The 17,105-nt window shown below is 47.2% G+C and overlaps 1 protein-coding gene across 2 annotated transcripts in view; it reads left to right on the forward strand.

Moving 5' to 3' along the window:
* ZDHHC15 (zinc finger DHHC-type palmitoyltransferase 15) overlaps positions 1 to 17,105 on the forward strand; it is a 35,314-nt gene that overhangs the window by 13,552 nt on the left and 4,657 nt on the right. For both annotated transcript variants that reach the window (XM_039365370.1, XM_039365369.1), the window contains exons 6-10: positions 813 to 845; positions 2,876 to 2,996; positions 6,529 to 6,661; positions 9,828 to 9,954; positions 16,400 to 16,512. In XM_039365370.1, the coding sequence (XP_039221304.1) occupies positions 813 to 845; positions 2,876 to 2,996; positions 6,529 to 6,661; positions 9,828 to 9,954; positions 16,400 to 16,512 (527 nt within the window). The remainder of the gene's footprint in view (positions 1 to 812; positions 846 to 2,875; positions 2,997 to 6,528; positions 6,662 to 9,827; positions 9,955 to 16,399; positions 16,513 to 17,105) is intronic.

Here is a 17,105-nt window from a genome sequence, read left to right on the forward strand (position 1 = left end):
TCAGCTCTGAGTGTACACACCAACAATAAAGTGATAGGTCATAGATCATAGATATAATCATTAATCATAATATACAATAACATCATATAGATAGAAGGTAGTAGTAAGCTGAGAAGATGAGGAAGAGGAGAAGATAAGAAGGATAGGAGCCCTCCTACTTGGATAAATGTAGTCTATATCTTGACTGTCAGCAACGTTTGCCTGGTACCCAGAGCAATTTTCTGCATGGCTTTAAATCTATGCAAACCACAGTACTGCAGCAGTTAGAGTGCAGTACTGCAGGCCACTTTAGCTGACTGTGTTCAGCAGGTCAGCAGTTCAAATCTCACCGGCTCCAGGTTGACTCAGCCTTCCATCCTTCCGGGGTAGGTAAAATGAGGACCCAGATTGTTGGGGGCAATGTAAAATATATATATATATATACATTGCTTACTGGTGTACACCGCTTAGAGAGTGCTTGCACTTAAAGCGTTATATAAGTCTCATAAATAAATAAATAAAATATTCCCTGAAGAGCTGGTAGCCAACAGCTGCATCTCTTTTTCAAAGGATAACCAAGATGTAAGATACCACAACCACGTTCTGTGTTGTACATGCAATAACAAAAAGTCTCACAAGGGGGCGTCATGTCAAAAGAGATTTCCTGGAAAATTAAATTGCAGCCCAGAAATTTTATTGCTCACTAATAAATGACATCACCTTTAAGAAAACAAATAGAATCCTGGATTATGAATAATCCAGAAAAGAACAATGACGTCTGGGCTTCTTTTCCTCTTCATGTGGTCCCTGACATTTTTCTCTTTTTCTAATAGGTGCGTGTTAAAAATGGACCATCATTGCCCCTGGTAAGGACTCTTGAGGAGAGTCATTTCATTAATCCACCATATACACATTAAAGTGTTTCAGGGACAGAGCTGCATCAATTTCTGAAATTGACCAGCTCAGTCCACCAACACTGCTTAAAATTTAGAACTCCAACTTTGGTTCAGCTACTCCAGTAAACATTCATATGAAACAGTGTGCACGCGCGCACACAGACACACACACAAATTAATATGCATAGAAATGTGCAAAAATGTGCCATGGATCCATTATGCATTATGCACATGAAATGGCATTCTTGATGCAAAGCCTTGCACCTTTTCACCACTGGCTTGAGAAATATTGACTCAATCCATTTGTGCTTTTGAACCACCTGCCAAAAGAAAACAGAATATCCCATTGGTGAGTTTACACTATTTCTGTTTCTGCTACTCAGAAAGAAGGACTGGGTGTTATATCTCAAGTGTAAAAGTTCTGTGTTAATTTTTACCTTTCCAAAATTTAGAAAGGAGGTTTAGAATCTCGTATTAACAGGAATTCTCATTTTACCTCTCTTTCGTGCAGGTTCTCCTTAGTATATGTGCACTGATATGTTTTGAGGGGATTCCACAAATGCATAATAAATGGAACCATGCCATCTTGCCATGTGTGTTCCAGCTACTTGGTTTTATTTCTTTGACCTTACTCTCCACAAAAATGGAGGCACAGAATGTCTTCCCAATAAGTTTGAACTAGAGGGATTTTTTTAAAAAAATAGAAAAAATCTAAAATATACAAAAGGGAATTGTAGGCCTGGGCGTTGTTACAAAGAGAAAGGAGCATTTTCGTGCATTGGTTTCTTAGGTTTGTATTTTAGGTCACTGTTTCTCAACCTTAGCAACTTTAAGAGGTGTGTGGACTTCAACTCCCAGAATTCCCCAGCCAGCAAAGATGAGAAAGACGGCCGTAGAGCAAAGCAAGGTCTGCCTCTCAAATATTGTTCATTCCCTGGGGCCTTTCAAAAAGTTAAAACTCTAAAGCAGTGTTTGTCGATCTTGGCAAGTTTAAAATGTGTGCACTGCAACTCCCAGAATTCCTCAGCCAGCCTTGGGAATTGGTCCACACATCTTAAAGTTGCTAAGGTTGAGAAACACTCATTTAGAGATTTCAGATGCTTTCCAAGTTAGAGATAGTTACAATAAGAAAAAATGTAGTTATGTATGCAGATAGAGTTCATTCTCTATGAATGACTAGGGTGTCAAGCTGCTGGCCAGTGGGCCGGATGCATCGTAACAAAACCGCACCCACCCCATTGCCGGCAATGGCAAAAAAGTTGTGATACGTCGCGACACGTCACGTGACGTTGCAAGTTTGACAACCCTGGACTAGATTAAAGATGCAGCAAGAATTACTCGATGAAGGCTGGAATACACCATGAAATGAAATGAATATTTACAAATTACTGGAAGGATAAAACCAGATCTTAATAATGAAGAGGGGACATGAAGAAAAAAGAATTTGAAATACTTGTACAGTAGCTGGACGCTCTGGAGAGGATTGGTCAAATCCTGGGCTCTGTGCAGTGGTACAGAAATTAAAATTACATTGGAGGCTTTCATTTTTGGACATTCCATATCCCGAAGAAAGAAGAATACAAAGAATTATTAGGGAAGAAAATTACTATCCCAGTTTTCTTAAGCAAGGGCTAAAATGCAGTAAAACAAGGAAGTCAGGTCTAACCATATCCTAGTCTGGAGGGCAATTTAAGTCTTGATCTGAGATCAGTGTCTAGGGAGGGAATTCAAACTGCTTCTGGAAGAGGCAGGTACACCTGGAAGGGGGCTGGAGGGAGGGAGGGAATTGGGTGGGCTGGGACTGTCCCCAGGGACTGTACACAGCTCTTGGCCCATGGACTGTGTACGCAGGGACTCTCCTGTGGGCTGGGGGTTGACATTGAGCCGCCTCAGAGAAACAAAGGTGCTTGTTGCTGCTTTTGCTTTTCATAGCATCATTTCTCCAAAGGTATTTTGATTTTACCTTCCTTCTTATTTTCGTCACTTTTTTTTCCCTTTAGGGTGAACAACTGCATCGGCTTTTCTAACTACAAGTTCTTCCTACTGTTTTTAGCCTACTCTCTGTTGTACTGCACGTTTATTGCAACAACAGTCTTCAAGTATTTCATCAAATACTGGACAGTAAGTTGGGGAACCTGATTACTGCTTACTTTCTGCATATCATTGGAGTCTGAAATCTTCCGGGCTCAAAACCAGTGCTATGATCTAGTCCAGGGCTTTTCAACCTTTCCACCCATTGTATCACTTTTAGGATATGGCAATATCCGAGGACCACCAGTCGCCTAGCAAGGTGTCAAAAACTTGGTGACCCAAAAAAAAGGAAAAAAGTGATAAAGTAGAGGTAGTCCTTGACTTACAACAGTGGTTCTCAACCTTTTTAATGCCGCGACCCCCAACCGGTCGTAAATCGAGGACTACTCAACCGATCGTAAGTCGAGGACTAATCAACTGGTGCAGCACCGTTTGCAGAATGGGACTTTTGGAGGGCTCAGCAGGGCAGAGACAGCCTGGACCATTCCTATTGGCTTTTGAAAGCCAATAGAATTAGACTCTATTCAAGAGAGTCTATTCTATTGGCTTTCAAAAGCCAATAAAATAAAAGGGAGTAGCACAGCTAAGGAAAAGGGGGAAAAAAATGGCGGACTGCGTTGTTTGGCGACCCCCGTGAAATGGTCGTTCGACCCCAAATGAGGTCCCGACCCACAGGTTGAGAACCACTAACTTACAACAATTCGCTTAGTGACTGTTTGAAGTTACAATGGCACTGAAAAAAGTGCCCCCCAAGCCACAGCCGAGCAAGACACCTGCCTGCCCACCCAGTGTCGCTCTTCCTCCTGTCCGAGGTTTTCATTGCTGTTGAGGATTGGCAGCGGAGGTGGGGGGGTGTTTGGTTTTTATTCCCCCCCCCCCGTCTGCTGGGTGGTTGCAGTAGGTTTTAGTCACTTCACATGACCCTGGACACTGTGACCATCATAAATAGTTGCCAAGCATCTGAATGTAAATCACAAGACCCTGGAGATGCTGCAACATTCCAGCTGATCGGCGCTTCTTCTGGGCTCAGTGGAAGCACCAGGATCCACGCCGAGCTCCAGCTGATTGGTGCTTCTTGAGGGCTTAGCAGAAGCACCAGGATCAGCACCGAGCTCCAGCTGGAGCCTGGCGCTGATCCTGATGCTTCCGCTGAACCCTGACAGCCCTGCAACTACAGCCATCTCTTGCTCAGGCTTATGCAGTGCTGCCACCGGTTCAGCTCATTCCCCTCCCCCGCTACCACTTTTCTAGGATGGTTGCGTACCACCTGTCAGGTACCAATGTACCACAGGTGGTACCCATACCACTGGTTGAAAAGCCCTGATCTAGGAGGAACTCACCACTTTCTGAACAGAAGGCCAACGGAAGAAAGTTACCATTGTGCAAGGGATTACTACAGTCATTACTTTTCAAAACTGGGGAAGTTCTTTTCTACTTCAGTAGCATTTTAGCATCTAGACTTGTATACCACTTCATAGTGCTTTACTCTGAGTAGCATATTGGCCCCCCAGCAATCTGGGCCCTCATTTTTCGACCTCGGAAGGATGGAAGGATGAGTCAACCTTGAGCCGGTCAGGATCGAACTGCTGGCAGGCAGCAGGCAGCAGAAATAGCCTGCAGTACTGCCTTTTAACCACTGTGCCACCATGGCTCACAGTGTTCAAACAAGTGTCCTTCCCCATTTATCATTAAAATATATACTGGAACCTATTCCTCTCTCATTCAGCTGTTTTGTCTTGTAGACAGTATCAGTATAACAGAGTTGTAAGGGACCTTGGAGGTCTTCTAGTCCAACCTATGCCTAAGCTGGAGACTCTATTCCAGGGTAGGCAACCTTGGCTCTTTTATGACTCGTGGACTTCAACTCCCAGAATTCCTGAGCCAGCATGGCTCAGTTTGGAAACCTCTCCCTTTCCCCTCAGCATGGCTGGCTCAGGAATTCTGGGAGCTGAAGTCCATGAGGCATAAAAGAGCCAAGGTTGCCTACCTCTGGCCTAGGCCTAGGCCCCTTCATGACTCGTGGACTTCAACTCCCAGAATTCCCGAGCCAGCATGGCTCAGCTTGGAAACCTCTCCCTTTCCCCTCAGCATGGCTGGCTCAGGAATTCTGGGAGCTGAAGTCCACGAGGCATAAAAGAGCCAAGGTTCCCTACCCTGGCTCCATACCATTCTGGACAAATGGCTGTCCAGTCTTTTCCTAAAAACCTCTGGTGATGGAGCACCCACAACTTCTGGAGGGAAGCCCCCACTGGTCAATTGTTTTCTCTCTCAGGAAATGTCTCCTTAGTTCCAGATTGCGTCTGTCTTGATTAGTTTCCAACCTTCTTGTCTGGTGCTCAGCTGCTTTGTGGTCAGGGCTTCAGGGTCTCTATGCTGGGGATTTCTGGGAGTTGAAGTCCATGCTTCTTACATTTGCTGAAGTTAAGAAACAGTACAGATAGTCCTCAACTGAGGTTAAGAAACAGTACACATAGTCCTCAACAATTGAGCTCAACATTTCTGTTGCTAGGTGAGACAGTTTTTAAGCGTATCACTGCAATAGATAAGGTAGTAACATGGTTGTTAAGCAAATCTGGTTTCTCCATTAATTTTGGTTGTCAGAGGTGGCAGAAGGAGATCACATGACCCCGGGACACTGCGGCCGTCATAAATACATGTGTATGAATTTTGATCAGAGGATTTTGGGGATGCTGCAATGCTTGTAAGTGTGAAAAGTAATTATATCACTTTTCTCAGGGCCGTTGTAACTTTGAACAGTCACTAAATGAACCGTTGTAAGTTGAGAACTACCGGTCCTCTAAAAACTGCCCACCAGCTATTGGAACAGAACTTTCTAACTCTCAGTAGCCTTGACCACAGACTAGCAGTGAGGAAGCAGGGAGAGGCAATTCAGCCACGTCTGGAAGGCAACAGATTCCCTCCTGCTGGCCCATTATGGCTGGTAGGGATATTCCCTGGTCCCAGGGGTAGGCCACCTTGGCTCTTTTATGACTGGTGGACTTCAACTCCCAGAATTTCTGAGCCAGCTGTGCTGAGGGGAAAGGGAGAGGTTTCCAAGCTGAGCCGTGCTGGCTCAGGAATTCTGGGAGTTGAAGTCCACCAGTCCTAAAAGAGCCAAGATTGCGTACTCCTCTAAACTAATAAAGTCTACATTAATTAACATTAATTATGCTTTCATATGTTCCTCTAGGTCAGGGGTAGGCAACCTTGGCTCTTTTATGACCTGTGGACTTCAACTCCCAGAATTCCTGAGCCAGCCATGCTGAGGGGAAAGGGAGAGGTTTCCAAGCTGAGCCATGCTGGCTCAGGAATTCTGGGAGTTGAAGTCCCCAGTCATAAAGTGGCCTAGGCCTAGGCCAGAGGTAGGCAACCCTGGCTCTTTTATGACTCGTGGACCTCAACTCTCAGAATTCCTGAGCCAGCCATGCTGAGGGGAAAGGGAGAGGTTTCCAAGCTGAGCTGTGCTGGCTCAGGAATTCTGGGAGTTGAAGTCCACGAGTCATAAAAGAGCCAAGGTGGCCTACCCCTGCCTGGTTCTGCAGATCTGCAAGAACAAGAACACGCCTGCTCTTTTAATGCTCTGCGGATCTCTCCTTTCACGTGCTCTCGTTTTCCTTTGCAGGCTGAGCCAAGCAGTGGTCATTCCAGGTTCCACGTCCTCTTTCTTCTTTTTGTGGCAGTCATGTTTCTGGTCAGCCTGTTGTTCCTCTTTGGCTACCACTGCTGGCTCGTCAGTCAAAACAGATCGACTCTAGGTAAGGCACTCACCCCTTCGGGAAGAAAGTTACGGGCAAGGCCGATTTGTACCAGCCCATTTTCAGCGACCAAATTGACTGATAGGCATTCCAGAATCCAAGAAGGTTCCCCAGTTCCCCACTCTGGAATCCTGGAATCCTTGTACACATGTTTTTTGCTTCATATTTGTTGCTTAGTCATAGAGTCATAGAGTCAGCAGGGATTTTTTTTTGGGGGGGGGGGACTTTTAGCCCAGCCAAGAATCCAGGTCCTCGATGGAGCCTCCATGAATCCAGGGGACAAGTGGTCCCACCAACAAAGGGCTCTCACGGTCCAGAACAGTGTTTCTCAATCTCAACAACTTTAAGATGTGTAGACTGCAACTCTCAGAATTCTCCAGCCAGCGCTGATTAAGGTTGTTAAAGTTGAGAAACACTGGTCAAAAATTCCTCCTTAATTCATTGGTTTTTGTTCTTATTCCACCGACATCTTTCTTTATGAAAAGGTATTACCCATTATTTTAATACAGTTAAGACGACCCAAGACCAGTTGGACCATCCCTGTCAGATAGATTTCCTTTCCTAAGCAGAGAATGCTGGCCTAACCCCCTGCGGTGTTGCTGATATGGTCAAAACTTTCCAAAATTTCATTCTAATAGGTGGAATGGAGCCGGCCATTCTATAAGTTAACCAGTTTGAGGCATCTAGGAAAGGGGTAGGCAACCTTGGCTCTTTTATGACTCGTGGACTTCAACTCCCAGAATTCCTGAGCCAGCCACGCTGAGGGGAAAGGGAGAGGTTTCCAAGCTGAGCCATGCAGGCTCAGGAATTCTGGGAGTTGAAGTCCATGAGTCATCAAGGGAGCCATAGTTCCCCCATGCTGGCTCAGGAATTCTGGGAGTTGAAGTCCACAAGTCATCAAGGGAGCCATAGTTCCCCCATGCTGGCTCAGGAATTCTGGGAGTTGAAGTCCACCAGTCATGAGGGGGCCATAGTTCCCCCATGCTGGCTCAGGAATTCTGGGAGTTGGTCCACGAGTCATCAAGGGAGCCATAGTTCCCCCATGCTGGCTCAGGAATTCTGGGAGTTGAAGTCCACGAGTCATAAAAGAGCCCAGGCTGCCTACCCCTGGCCTAGGTTAAAGACGTTATGCCCTATGGTGAGCATTTTTTCTACTTAAAAGTTACAGGAAAGAGAGATTTAATACTGGTAGTCCTCGGCTTATAACCATTCATTTAGTGACCATGGTGGCTGAGTGGTTAGAGTGCAGTTCTGCAGGCTACTTCTGCTGACTGCCACCTGCCTGCAGTTTGGCAGTTTGATTCTCACCGGCTCAAGGTCGACTCAGCCTCTCATCCTTCTGAGGTCGGTAAAATAAGGACCCAGATTGTTGGGAATAACATGCTGACTCTGTAAGCCGTTTAGAGAGGGGCTGTAAAGCACTGTGAAGCGGTATATAAGTCTAAGTGCTACTGCTATTGCTATTAAAAGTTACAGCAGCACTGAAAAAGGGGATTTATGGCCATTGTTTACATTGCAGCATCCCCACGGTCACGTGATCAAAATTCAGGCACTTGGGGTCACGTGATCCCCTTTTGTGACCTTCCCAGCTGGCTTGTGACAAGCAAAGTTAGTGGAGGGAAGCCAAGTTTGCCTAACAACTGCATGGTTCATTTAACTGCAGTGATTCATTTAACAGCTGTTAAACTAACCAAGGAGACAAGCAGCCTAGAACTAAGGAAAAATTTCCTAAGGGCGAGAGCAATCTACAAGAAAACAAGCAAGCTCTGATCCCCTCATATCAACCCTGAGTTACAAATATTCTCCTTTATTAGTCCCAGTGGAACAGTTTGGCTTCAGAAGATGGGGGTGCTCTATCACTGGAGGCTGGGCAGTCATTTATCTAAAATGGTCTAGGGCAGGGGTAGGCAACCTTGGCTCTTTTATGACTCATGAACTCCCAGAATTCCTGAGCCAGCCTGGCTCAGCTTGGAAACCTTTCCCTTTCCCCTCAGCACGGCTGGCTGAGGAATTCTGGGAGTTGAAGTCCACCAGTCATAAAAGAGCCAAGGTGGCCTACCTCTGGTATAGGGTCCCCTGCTTGAGCGGGGAGTTGGACTAGAAGACCTCCAAGGTCCCTTCCAACGTTAGTGTTCTATGATCCTCCTTACCCTACAGGAGGAAAGCCTGTTTGACATCTTAAAACATCTCCCTAGGTGCAGGCACGCAACTTGGGTGTCCTCCTGGACTCACAGCTAAATTTGGAACAACATCTATCGGCTGTGGCCAGGGGGACCTTTGCACAGGTTCGCCTGGTGCACCAGTTGCGGCCTTATTTGGACTGGGAGGCTTTACTCACGGTCACTCATGCCCTTGTCACCTCAAGACTGGATTACTGTAACGTGCTCTACATGGGGCTACCCTTGAAGAGCGTTCGGAGGCTGCAGTTGGTTCAGAATGCAGCCGCGAGAGCGATTGTGGGCGGGCCAAGGTACGCCCACGTGTCACCTATCCTCCGCAAGCTGCACTGGCTTCCTGTGGGTCTCCGGACGCAATTCAAGGTGTTGGTTATCACCTTTAAAGCCCTTCATGGCATAGGGCCAGGTTACTTACAAGACCGCATATTGCCGCACAGTTCCCAGAGACCGGTGAGGTCCCACAGATTGGGCCTCCTTCAGGTCCCGTCGGCCAGACAATGTCGGCTGGCGGGCCCTCGGGGAAGGGCCTTTTCTGTGGTGGCTCCGACCTGGTGGAATCAACTTCCCCCTGAGGTTCGAACTACTCCCACCCTGCCGGCCTTTAAGAAGGCCGTTAAAACTCTCCTGTTCCGGCAGGCCTGGGGCTGATGTCCCCGGGGGGGGGGGGCGGGACATGATCGGACTTGCGGTATGATTGTATTATTTTATTGTTTTATTCTCGATGATTGTTTTAATTTTGTACGCCGCCCTGAGTACTTTGGGATTGGGCGGCATGTAAATAAATTAAATAAATAAATAAATAAATAAATCTTCCCACGAGATTGTGAAAGCACTGGCTCAGATTCCGCTTGGCTGGCTGGCCTTCCCTGTGCTGAAACCGCAGGATGTTGTCAGGTGTCAGCTGATCTCTAGCAGGCGCTGCCCCGGAAAATCCTCTCTTATTGGGGTCCTCTTTCCAGCGCCTGAGACAGTCTTCTGTTTTGCTGCAGAGGCTTTCTCGGCTCCCGTGTTCTCCAGCGGCCTGGATAAAAACGGTTTCAACCTCGGCTTTGTCAGAAACCTCCAGCAAGTATTTGGGGAAGAAAAGAGACTCTGGTTTTTCCCGGTGATGTCCAGGTGAGTAGAAAGCAACCTGCCCATCAGCCATGGAGATAGAATTTGAGCGCCGCTTCCCTCTTTTCCCTTCCCCCCCCCCAAAAGGAAGGTTTGGGGCTGTGTAGGTGGGGAGAGGCCCCACGAAGCCATGGGCCAGCTCTACAGATCTTCCTTTGGATTTAAAAAGAGCCAGGGAGAAGCTGGTTGGCTGCAAAGCAAAGCACCGGCCTCTTTTGTCTTTGTTAAAAGAAATCTGTTGGCCTGGTTGGTATTTTCCCCAGGATACCTTTCTGCCAGGGGATGTGATGGCGCAGCGGTTAAAGACCCTGAACTTGTCAGCTGGAAAACTGATAGCCTGCGTTTGAGACCCGAGCGTTGCATGACGGGGTGAGCTGCCATCCTTGACTCAGCTCCTGCCCAGCTAGCAATTTGAAAGCATGCAAATGCGAGTAGCTCAATAGGTGCCACTTCGTTGGAAAGGTCACAGCGTTTCGTGCACCTTGGCGTATACTCATGTTGGTCACATGACCACAGAAACGTCTTTGGACAATGCTGGCTCCCTTGACTAGGAGATGGAGATGAGCACTCCCCCCCCACCCCCAGAGTCAGATATGATTGGACAGGAGAACCTTTATCTTCTTGGTCCACTTGCCTAGACGAAGGGCCAAAATAACTCTATTCAGTGTCTTACGGTGTGAACTTCCTGGTTTACCTTCTGCGAAAGAGCACATGCATGGCCGTTTGTGAATGTACCCGTGACCTGCTTTACAAAATTCTATGTGTGCCCGAATGGCTTCCCTCTGTTCCCTGACATCCTTATCTCAGGCCTGGACCTTAATAACAGACTCATTGGAGCAGCCCTCTGTTTCCGTAAAGCTTCTGTCGCATTTCCGGTGGGCATCCAACAGGTGCTCCGCTGTTTCCTTGTTGAAGAGGATTAGAGAAACCTCTTGAGGTCTTTTTGTTCTGTTTTAAAGGCTGACCCTTCCAAAGGCATTACAGAACACCCTATGGGGGTACCCGTCTTTGGTAACATCTTCCCCTGCAGTTCCCATTTACGGACTCAGACCCTCCGCTCTGGAGATGTGAGTCAGATGTCAGCAAAGACTAGAGGTCATTCTTGCTTAAGAAACAGCCACTTAATGACCATTCAAAGTTAGAATGGACTTACGATCTATCCTCAAAGCTATGACTGCTGCCCCCTCCCCCCATGTGGTCAAATCATCACATTTGGGGTGCTTTCCAACCAGCTCACTTTTACGACTGGTTGCAGTCTCCTGTGGTCCACGTGACCCTGATTTGCAACTGTTCTGCTGTTTTCTGGCAGAAAACTTATCAAAAAACACCTATTGGATATGTTGCATTTGCGTAATGACAACATGACTCTCTTTAACGGTTGCAGTGAGTCACTTTACAGATGTCATTAGAAAGGTCGTAAAATTGAGTCTCATGTCCTCGACTTAGGACAAATTATGACTAAAATACCAGGCTCCATTGTGGTCAAAAGTCGGGGATGACCAGTTATTGTTAATTTGGAGGATCAGCAGGCACACGGGAGGAAGCTGGCCGGAGGGAGCCCTTTTGGACTCAATAGCCAGGTTGCTCCCAGTCTTAGGGCTGAGGAGAGAGCGGCCGAATTGCTCTGGACGGTAGGATGAAAATGATCTGGAGCAGATAAGCAGGCAGATGGACAGGCTGGGCTGCAGGAGGCACACCTTGATCGCTATACGGGCAGTCCTCGGCTTAGCAACTATTAATTTAGTGACCTTCAAAGTCACAACGGCACTGAAAAAGGTGATTTATGACCGTTTTTCACACTTCGGACCCTCGCAGCGTCCCTATGGTCACACAGTCGGAATTTACCCGTTTGGTACCTGGCTCAGGTTTAGGACGGTTGCCGTGTCCCGGAGTCCTGTGTCACCTTTTGTGACCTTTGGGCAAGCAAAGTCAATGCAGATTCACTTAACAACAATAGCAAGGAAGATCATCAAATGGGGCAAAATTCCCCTGTCTTGCTTAGCAGCAGAAATTTTGGGCTGCGTTGCGGTCGTATGCCGAGGACTACTGTACGTCTCTGCAGAAAAGCAACTAATCTAGCTAGGACTTCAGCTCTCCCATTCAAGGTTTTAAGGAGTTCCCCAGTAGCCCCACCCAATCACCCCCCTCTTCCAGTGACAGTCTCAGGCATTACATTCCCACCCCCTTTTCCTTACTGCCGGCTGGATGGAGACTTCAAAGAAAACTACATGAAAGGTAATAGCCCCATTCTTATGGTTAGCTCTTTTGGCAATACACACAACCAGTTCCTTGGAAGTGTACCGAAGGAAGTGAGGGCCATAAAGCCCCTTTGTTCACCCCCTTCCCTTCATCGTATGGCAGAATCCAGAGAAGGCAGAAATGGGGTTTTTTATAATTGATAACTAGAGATGAAATATAATTGGATTCTGACATCCTGCCCCTCAAAAATACGACAGATCCACCTGAAAGAAAACAAAACAAGTATAAAAGTTAGTCAGGCTTGCTAGGGTATTTTGTGTGAAACTTCTTCAATAGCTTCGGGGCTCTGACATGACGTTTATGGACCCACTGGTTTTGTGAGGAAGGGAGGTGTTTCCAGGCAACTAGGTACTGAGTCGCTCCATGATATCTCCTAGAGTCAAGGATTTCCTTTATTTCGAAGTGTTGTTCGCCCTCCACCATGATTGGAGGTGGTGGGGGGGATTTTTGGCCGTAGAGGTGACTGACGCTCTCTTTTCAGCAAGCTGCAATGAAAAATTGGGTGTATTTGCCTGAGATTTTTGGGTAATTCTAATTCTACTGTTACTGGGTTTATGATTCTTTTAATTGGAAAAGGCCCTATATATTTTGGTCCAAGTTTTTGACAGGGCTGTAGGGACTTTAGGTATTTTGTAGATAAGTACACCATTTCTCCTATAATGAATGGTGTAGGCTCAACCCTTTTTTTATCGGCTTGTGCTTTGTATGCCTGCCTAGCTTCATCTAGAGCTTTTCTAACTATTGGCCAGGTGTCTTGTAATTGTTCCATCCATTCTTTCAGTGAGGGGATCGTTGGTTTGTTTGGGGTTAATTCTGGCATGGGGTTGAAACTTTGACCATTGGCTATTTGAAAAGGAGTGTAGCCTGTGCTGGAGTGGACTGCATTATTGTAGGCAACTTCTGCAAAAGGGAGTAAGTCCGTCCAATCACTTTGTTGGAAATTCAAAAAACATCTCAAATATTGCTCAAGTACTGAATGACAATGTTCCGTTTGTCCATCTGTCTAAGGGTGATGGCTAGATGTCAGTCCCTGAGTGGTCCGTAAGAGGGATAAAAATTCCTTCCAAAATGCAGACGTAAATTGCACTCCCCTATCAGAGATGATGCGTTGGGGTGCCCCATGCAATCTGTAAATGTGCTGGATGAAAAGTTTTGCTAAGGCTTTTGCAGTGGGAATCTTTTGGCAAGGGATAAAGTGCACCTGTTTGGAAAACAAGTCCGTGACCGCCCAAACAACAGTATTCCCACTGCTTTCTGGCAATTCCACTATAAAATCCATGGCTATTTCCCTCCAGGGGGCTGAGGGATTTGCCACTGGTTGTAATAGTCCTGGCGATTTCCCTTGCAACCTCTTTGCAGATGCACATGTTGGGCAGCTGGCAACATAACTTTCTGTGTCCTTTTTTATTGATGGCCACCAAAATTGCCGTTTAATTAAGTGTAAAGTTTTTACAAATCCAAAATGCCCTGCTGATATTGTGTCATGGCAAAGCTGCATGAAAGTGGGTTGTTGGTATATATAACTTTTCCCCTACCCAAGGCAACCCGTCTCTCATTGTGCACACATTTTTGTTTTTCTGGAACCATTCGTCTGTTTCCAAACTTTTTCTGAATTCAATTCCAGTTTGGCTGTCCAGTTGTGGTTTTAATTTAGCTTGGATTCTTGTGGTTACTGGTGCTGCCAGTTGTGACTCTGCCATCATTGGTTTAGAGTCTGTGGTTCGTGCGCTGTTATATTGAGGCATGCGAGATAGTGCATCTGCCAGGAAGTTCTTTCTCCCTGGTAAATGTTTGAGCTTAAATTGGAACTGGTGAAAATGCTGGGACCAGCGGGCTTGTTTGGGATTGAGCTTCCGGGGCGCTTTCATGGCTTCCAAATTTTTGTGATCAGTCCACACCTGGAAGGGGATTTTGTTGCCTTCCAGGAATTGTCACCACGTAAGTAATGCCCAACGTATCCCGTATGCCTCTTTCTCCCATACAGGCCAGCGCTGTTCTGTTTCCATGAGTTTCTTGGATGTATATGCACAGGGTTGCAATACCCATCATTGTTTTTTTGTAATAGAACAGCCCCCCACTGCCACATCACTTGCATCCGCCTGTATTACGAAGGGCTTGTCCATGTCTGGGTGCCTTAGTACTGGTTTGGCAGAAAAAAGTCTCTGTAGTCTCTCCAACGCTGCTTGGCACTCCATTGTCCATGTTAGTGGCTGGCTAGGTTTTACTGAGGATGCTCCCTTCATTTTTAGTAAGTTAGTGAGGGGCAAGGCTATCTGGGCAAATGAGGGGATGAATTGGCGGTAAAAGTTTGCAAAGCCCAGGAAACTGTGTAGTTGCTTTCTTGTGCGGGGTGGTGCCCAATCTAATACTGCTTTGACCTTCTCTGGGTCCATTTCAATGCCCTGGGGGGATATGCGATAACCTAGGTAGTCTATCCTTTCCTGGTAGAATTCGCATTTTGAGAGTTTGGCATATAGGTGGGCGGCTCGCAGTTTCTTTAAAACCGCTCTGACAAGGTTGACATGTTCCTCTTTTGTTTCGGTGAAGATAAGAATGTGGTCCAACTAAACAAGGCCCCCCTTAAACAGGTGCTCCCTTAGAACGTCATTGATTAATTGCATAAAGACTGCAGGGCCCCCTTGTAATCCAAATGGCAAGACTTTGAACTGATAGCACTCCATGGGGCAGTTAAATGCGGTCTTCCATTCGTCCCCTTTTTTAATTCTCACGCGATAGTACGCTTCCCTTAGGTCTAGTTTAGAAAAAAATTTCCCTTTCGAGAGGTGTGACAGCATGTCTTTCATGAGGGGCAGAGGGTATAGGTTGCTTTCACTGATTGTATTCAGGGCCCTATAATCCACACATAAGCGTAAAGAGCCATCCTTCTTCTCTCTAAAGAGGACCGGGGCAGCCACTTTAGGCTTGGCTGGCTCAATGAAACCCCTCTCTAGTTTTTTTTAAATGAATCTTTCCATTTCCTCCTTCTCCTTTGGGCTCATGGAGTATAATCTGGGCTTCGGGAGTTTTGCCCCAGGCTTGAATTCAATGGCACAGTCTGTGGGTCGGTGGGGGGGGGGAGCTCATCCGTCCTCTCTTCACTGAAAACTTCAGCAAGGTCTCTGTATTCCTCTGGTATTTCTGTTAGTCCCTTTTCCTCTCCCATGGTTACTTTTTCTATTCTTGATTTTGGTAGCCCCCCTTGGGATTTTAAGTCCATAGGGTCCCCCTTCGGGAATTTGATTTCTGTCGTCCTCCAATTTACCCAGGGGTTCCATTTTTTCAACCATTCCATCCCTAGGATCATTGGGCATTCCATGCCTGGGGTCACCACAAACGTCATGTCCTCCTCGTGTTTGCCCAGGGAGAGGTGTATTGGTAGAGTGGCTAGGGTAGCTGGCACCCCCCCTGCTATGGATCCATCTAGCTGGCCAAATGAGATTGGTTGTTCCAGTCTCCTGGATGGGATGCCCAGATTCCCCACTAGTGTTGGGCTAATGAGGCAGCGGGTGCAGCCAGAGTCTATTAAGGCTCTCACCTTCATGGCTTCGGGCATGGGGGGGATTAATATAGTCACTGTCTTGAGGATGGGTGTGATGCGTCCACTTACCAGGGTTCGCCCTCTGAGCTGTCATCTGAGGCGTCCACCGGCCCTGCGGTGTAGGCTTGAGTTCTTTCCCCCTGATGAGCAGAGGTGGGGGGGTTCCGCAATTTCCATCATTCTCATGGCAATTTCTTTTGACTTAGCTGAAGACTTTCCGGATTTGCTGATTGGGAATCTGTCTGGGTTGTGCTGGGGGGCTTTGGAGCGGCATTCTACAGCTCGATGCCCTTCTCTTCCACACTTGAAACACCCCATTTTCTTCTTGGCTGTAGCCGATGATTTCACCGGTTCGTGTGTCAGCTCAGGCGGGGGGCGGCTCCATTGTTTTCCTCGGCGGTGTCTCTTCAATATGTCGTGACTTGTGGAGGAATTCTGGGAGCTGAAGTCCACAAGTCTTAAAGTTGTCAAGGTTGCAGACCCCTGACCTAGGTTATATGTGGGAGCACCTGAAAGGAACGTTTGCGAGCATCGGAAGAGTCTGTTGCTGCTTTGCGATGCTTGATGCCAACAAGTGTCATTGGTCAGTTTCCTTCTCCCCCAGGGCCCCTCCCTCCCTCCCTCACCACTGGGCTGCCTTTCTCTCCACAGCCAGGGAGACGGGCACTCCTTCCCCATCCGAACCCAGAGCGAAGCCCGGAACCCCCTGCTTGCAAACGAGGAGCAGTGGGAGGATGAGGGGATGGAAGATGGCAGCCAGCAAGGTAAGAGCAAGGCATCCTGGGTGTGTGGCTCTGTGTGTCTCTGTGTGTGTGGCTGCTTGGGATCTAGGGTGAGCCATTGGTGCAGAGAAAAGGAGGGGGGCTGTCGTGGAGGAGGGGCCTCTGGGGCAAAGTGGAGTTGAGGACAAGCATGAAGACACTGCAAAAGGCCAGTGTGTGGACCTCGAGGCAGCAGGCTTTGGATGCCCTGGGTGAATTTCTGCCTCTGTTTGCACCGTTGTACGTGTAAAGTTGCTGCAGATGTTGTACTTTCTGATTTAGCTATCAAAAATAGAGGATATTCCCACCTTTGGATCCATTAAGTCAACATTCCTCTGTTCCAGTGTTCCAGCTAGCTGAGGAATTCTGGGAATTGAAATCCCCCCCTGTCAGTCCTGCCTCAACTTGGACCTTTACGCAAGAACGACCCTCAACTCCATTCCGTGTGAAAGGTTTACGTTGCTAAAGGCCAAGTGGTGTACAGTACAGCACAGCCGGAACTGAGGCTCGTGCACCAAACTTTGCCGGTTAACTTCCCCCCCCTTTGTCCCTTCCCATTGTTGATCCCTCATTGTCCAATCATAGATAAAATGTTT

The sequence above is a fragment of the Crotalus tigris genome, unplaced genomic scaffold, assembly GCF_016545835.1.
Source record: "Crotalus tigris isolate CLP2741 ecotype Arizona unplaced genomic scaffold, ASM1654583v1 scf7180000020062.1902635, whole genome shotgun sequence".
NCBI lineage: Eukaryota > Metazoa > Chordata > Lepidosauria > Squamata > Viperidae > Crotalus > Crotalus tigris.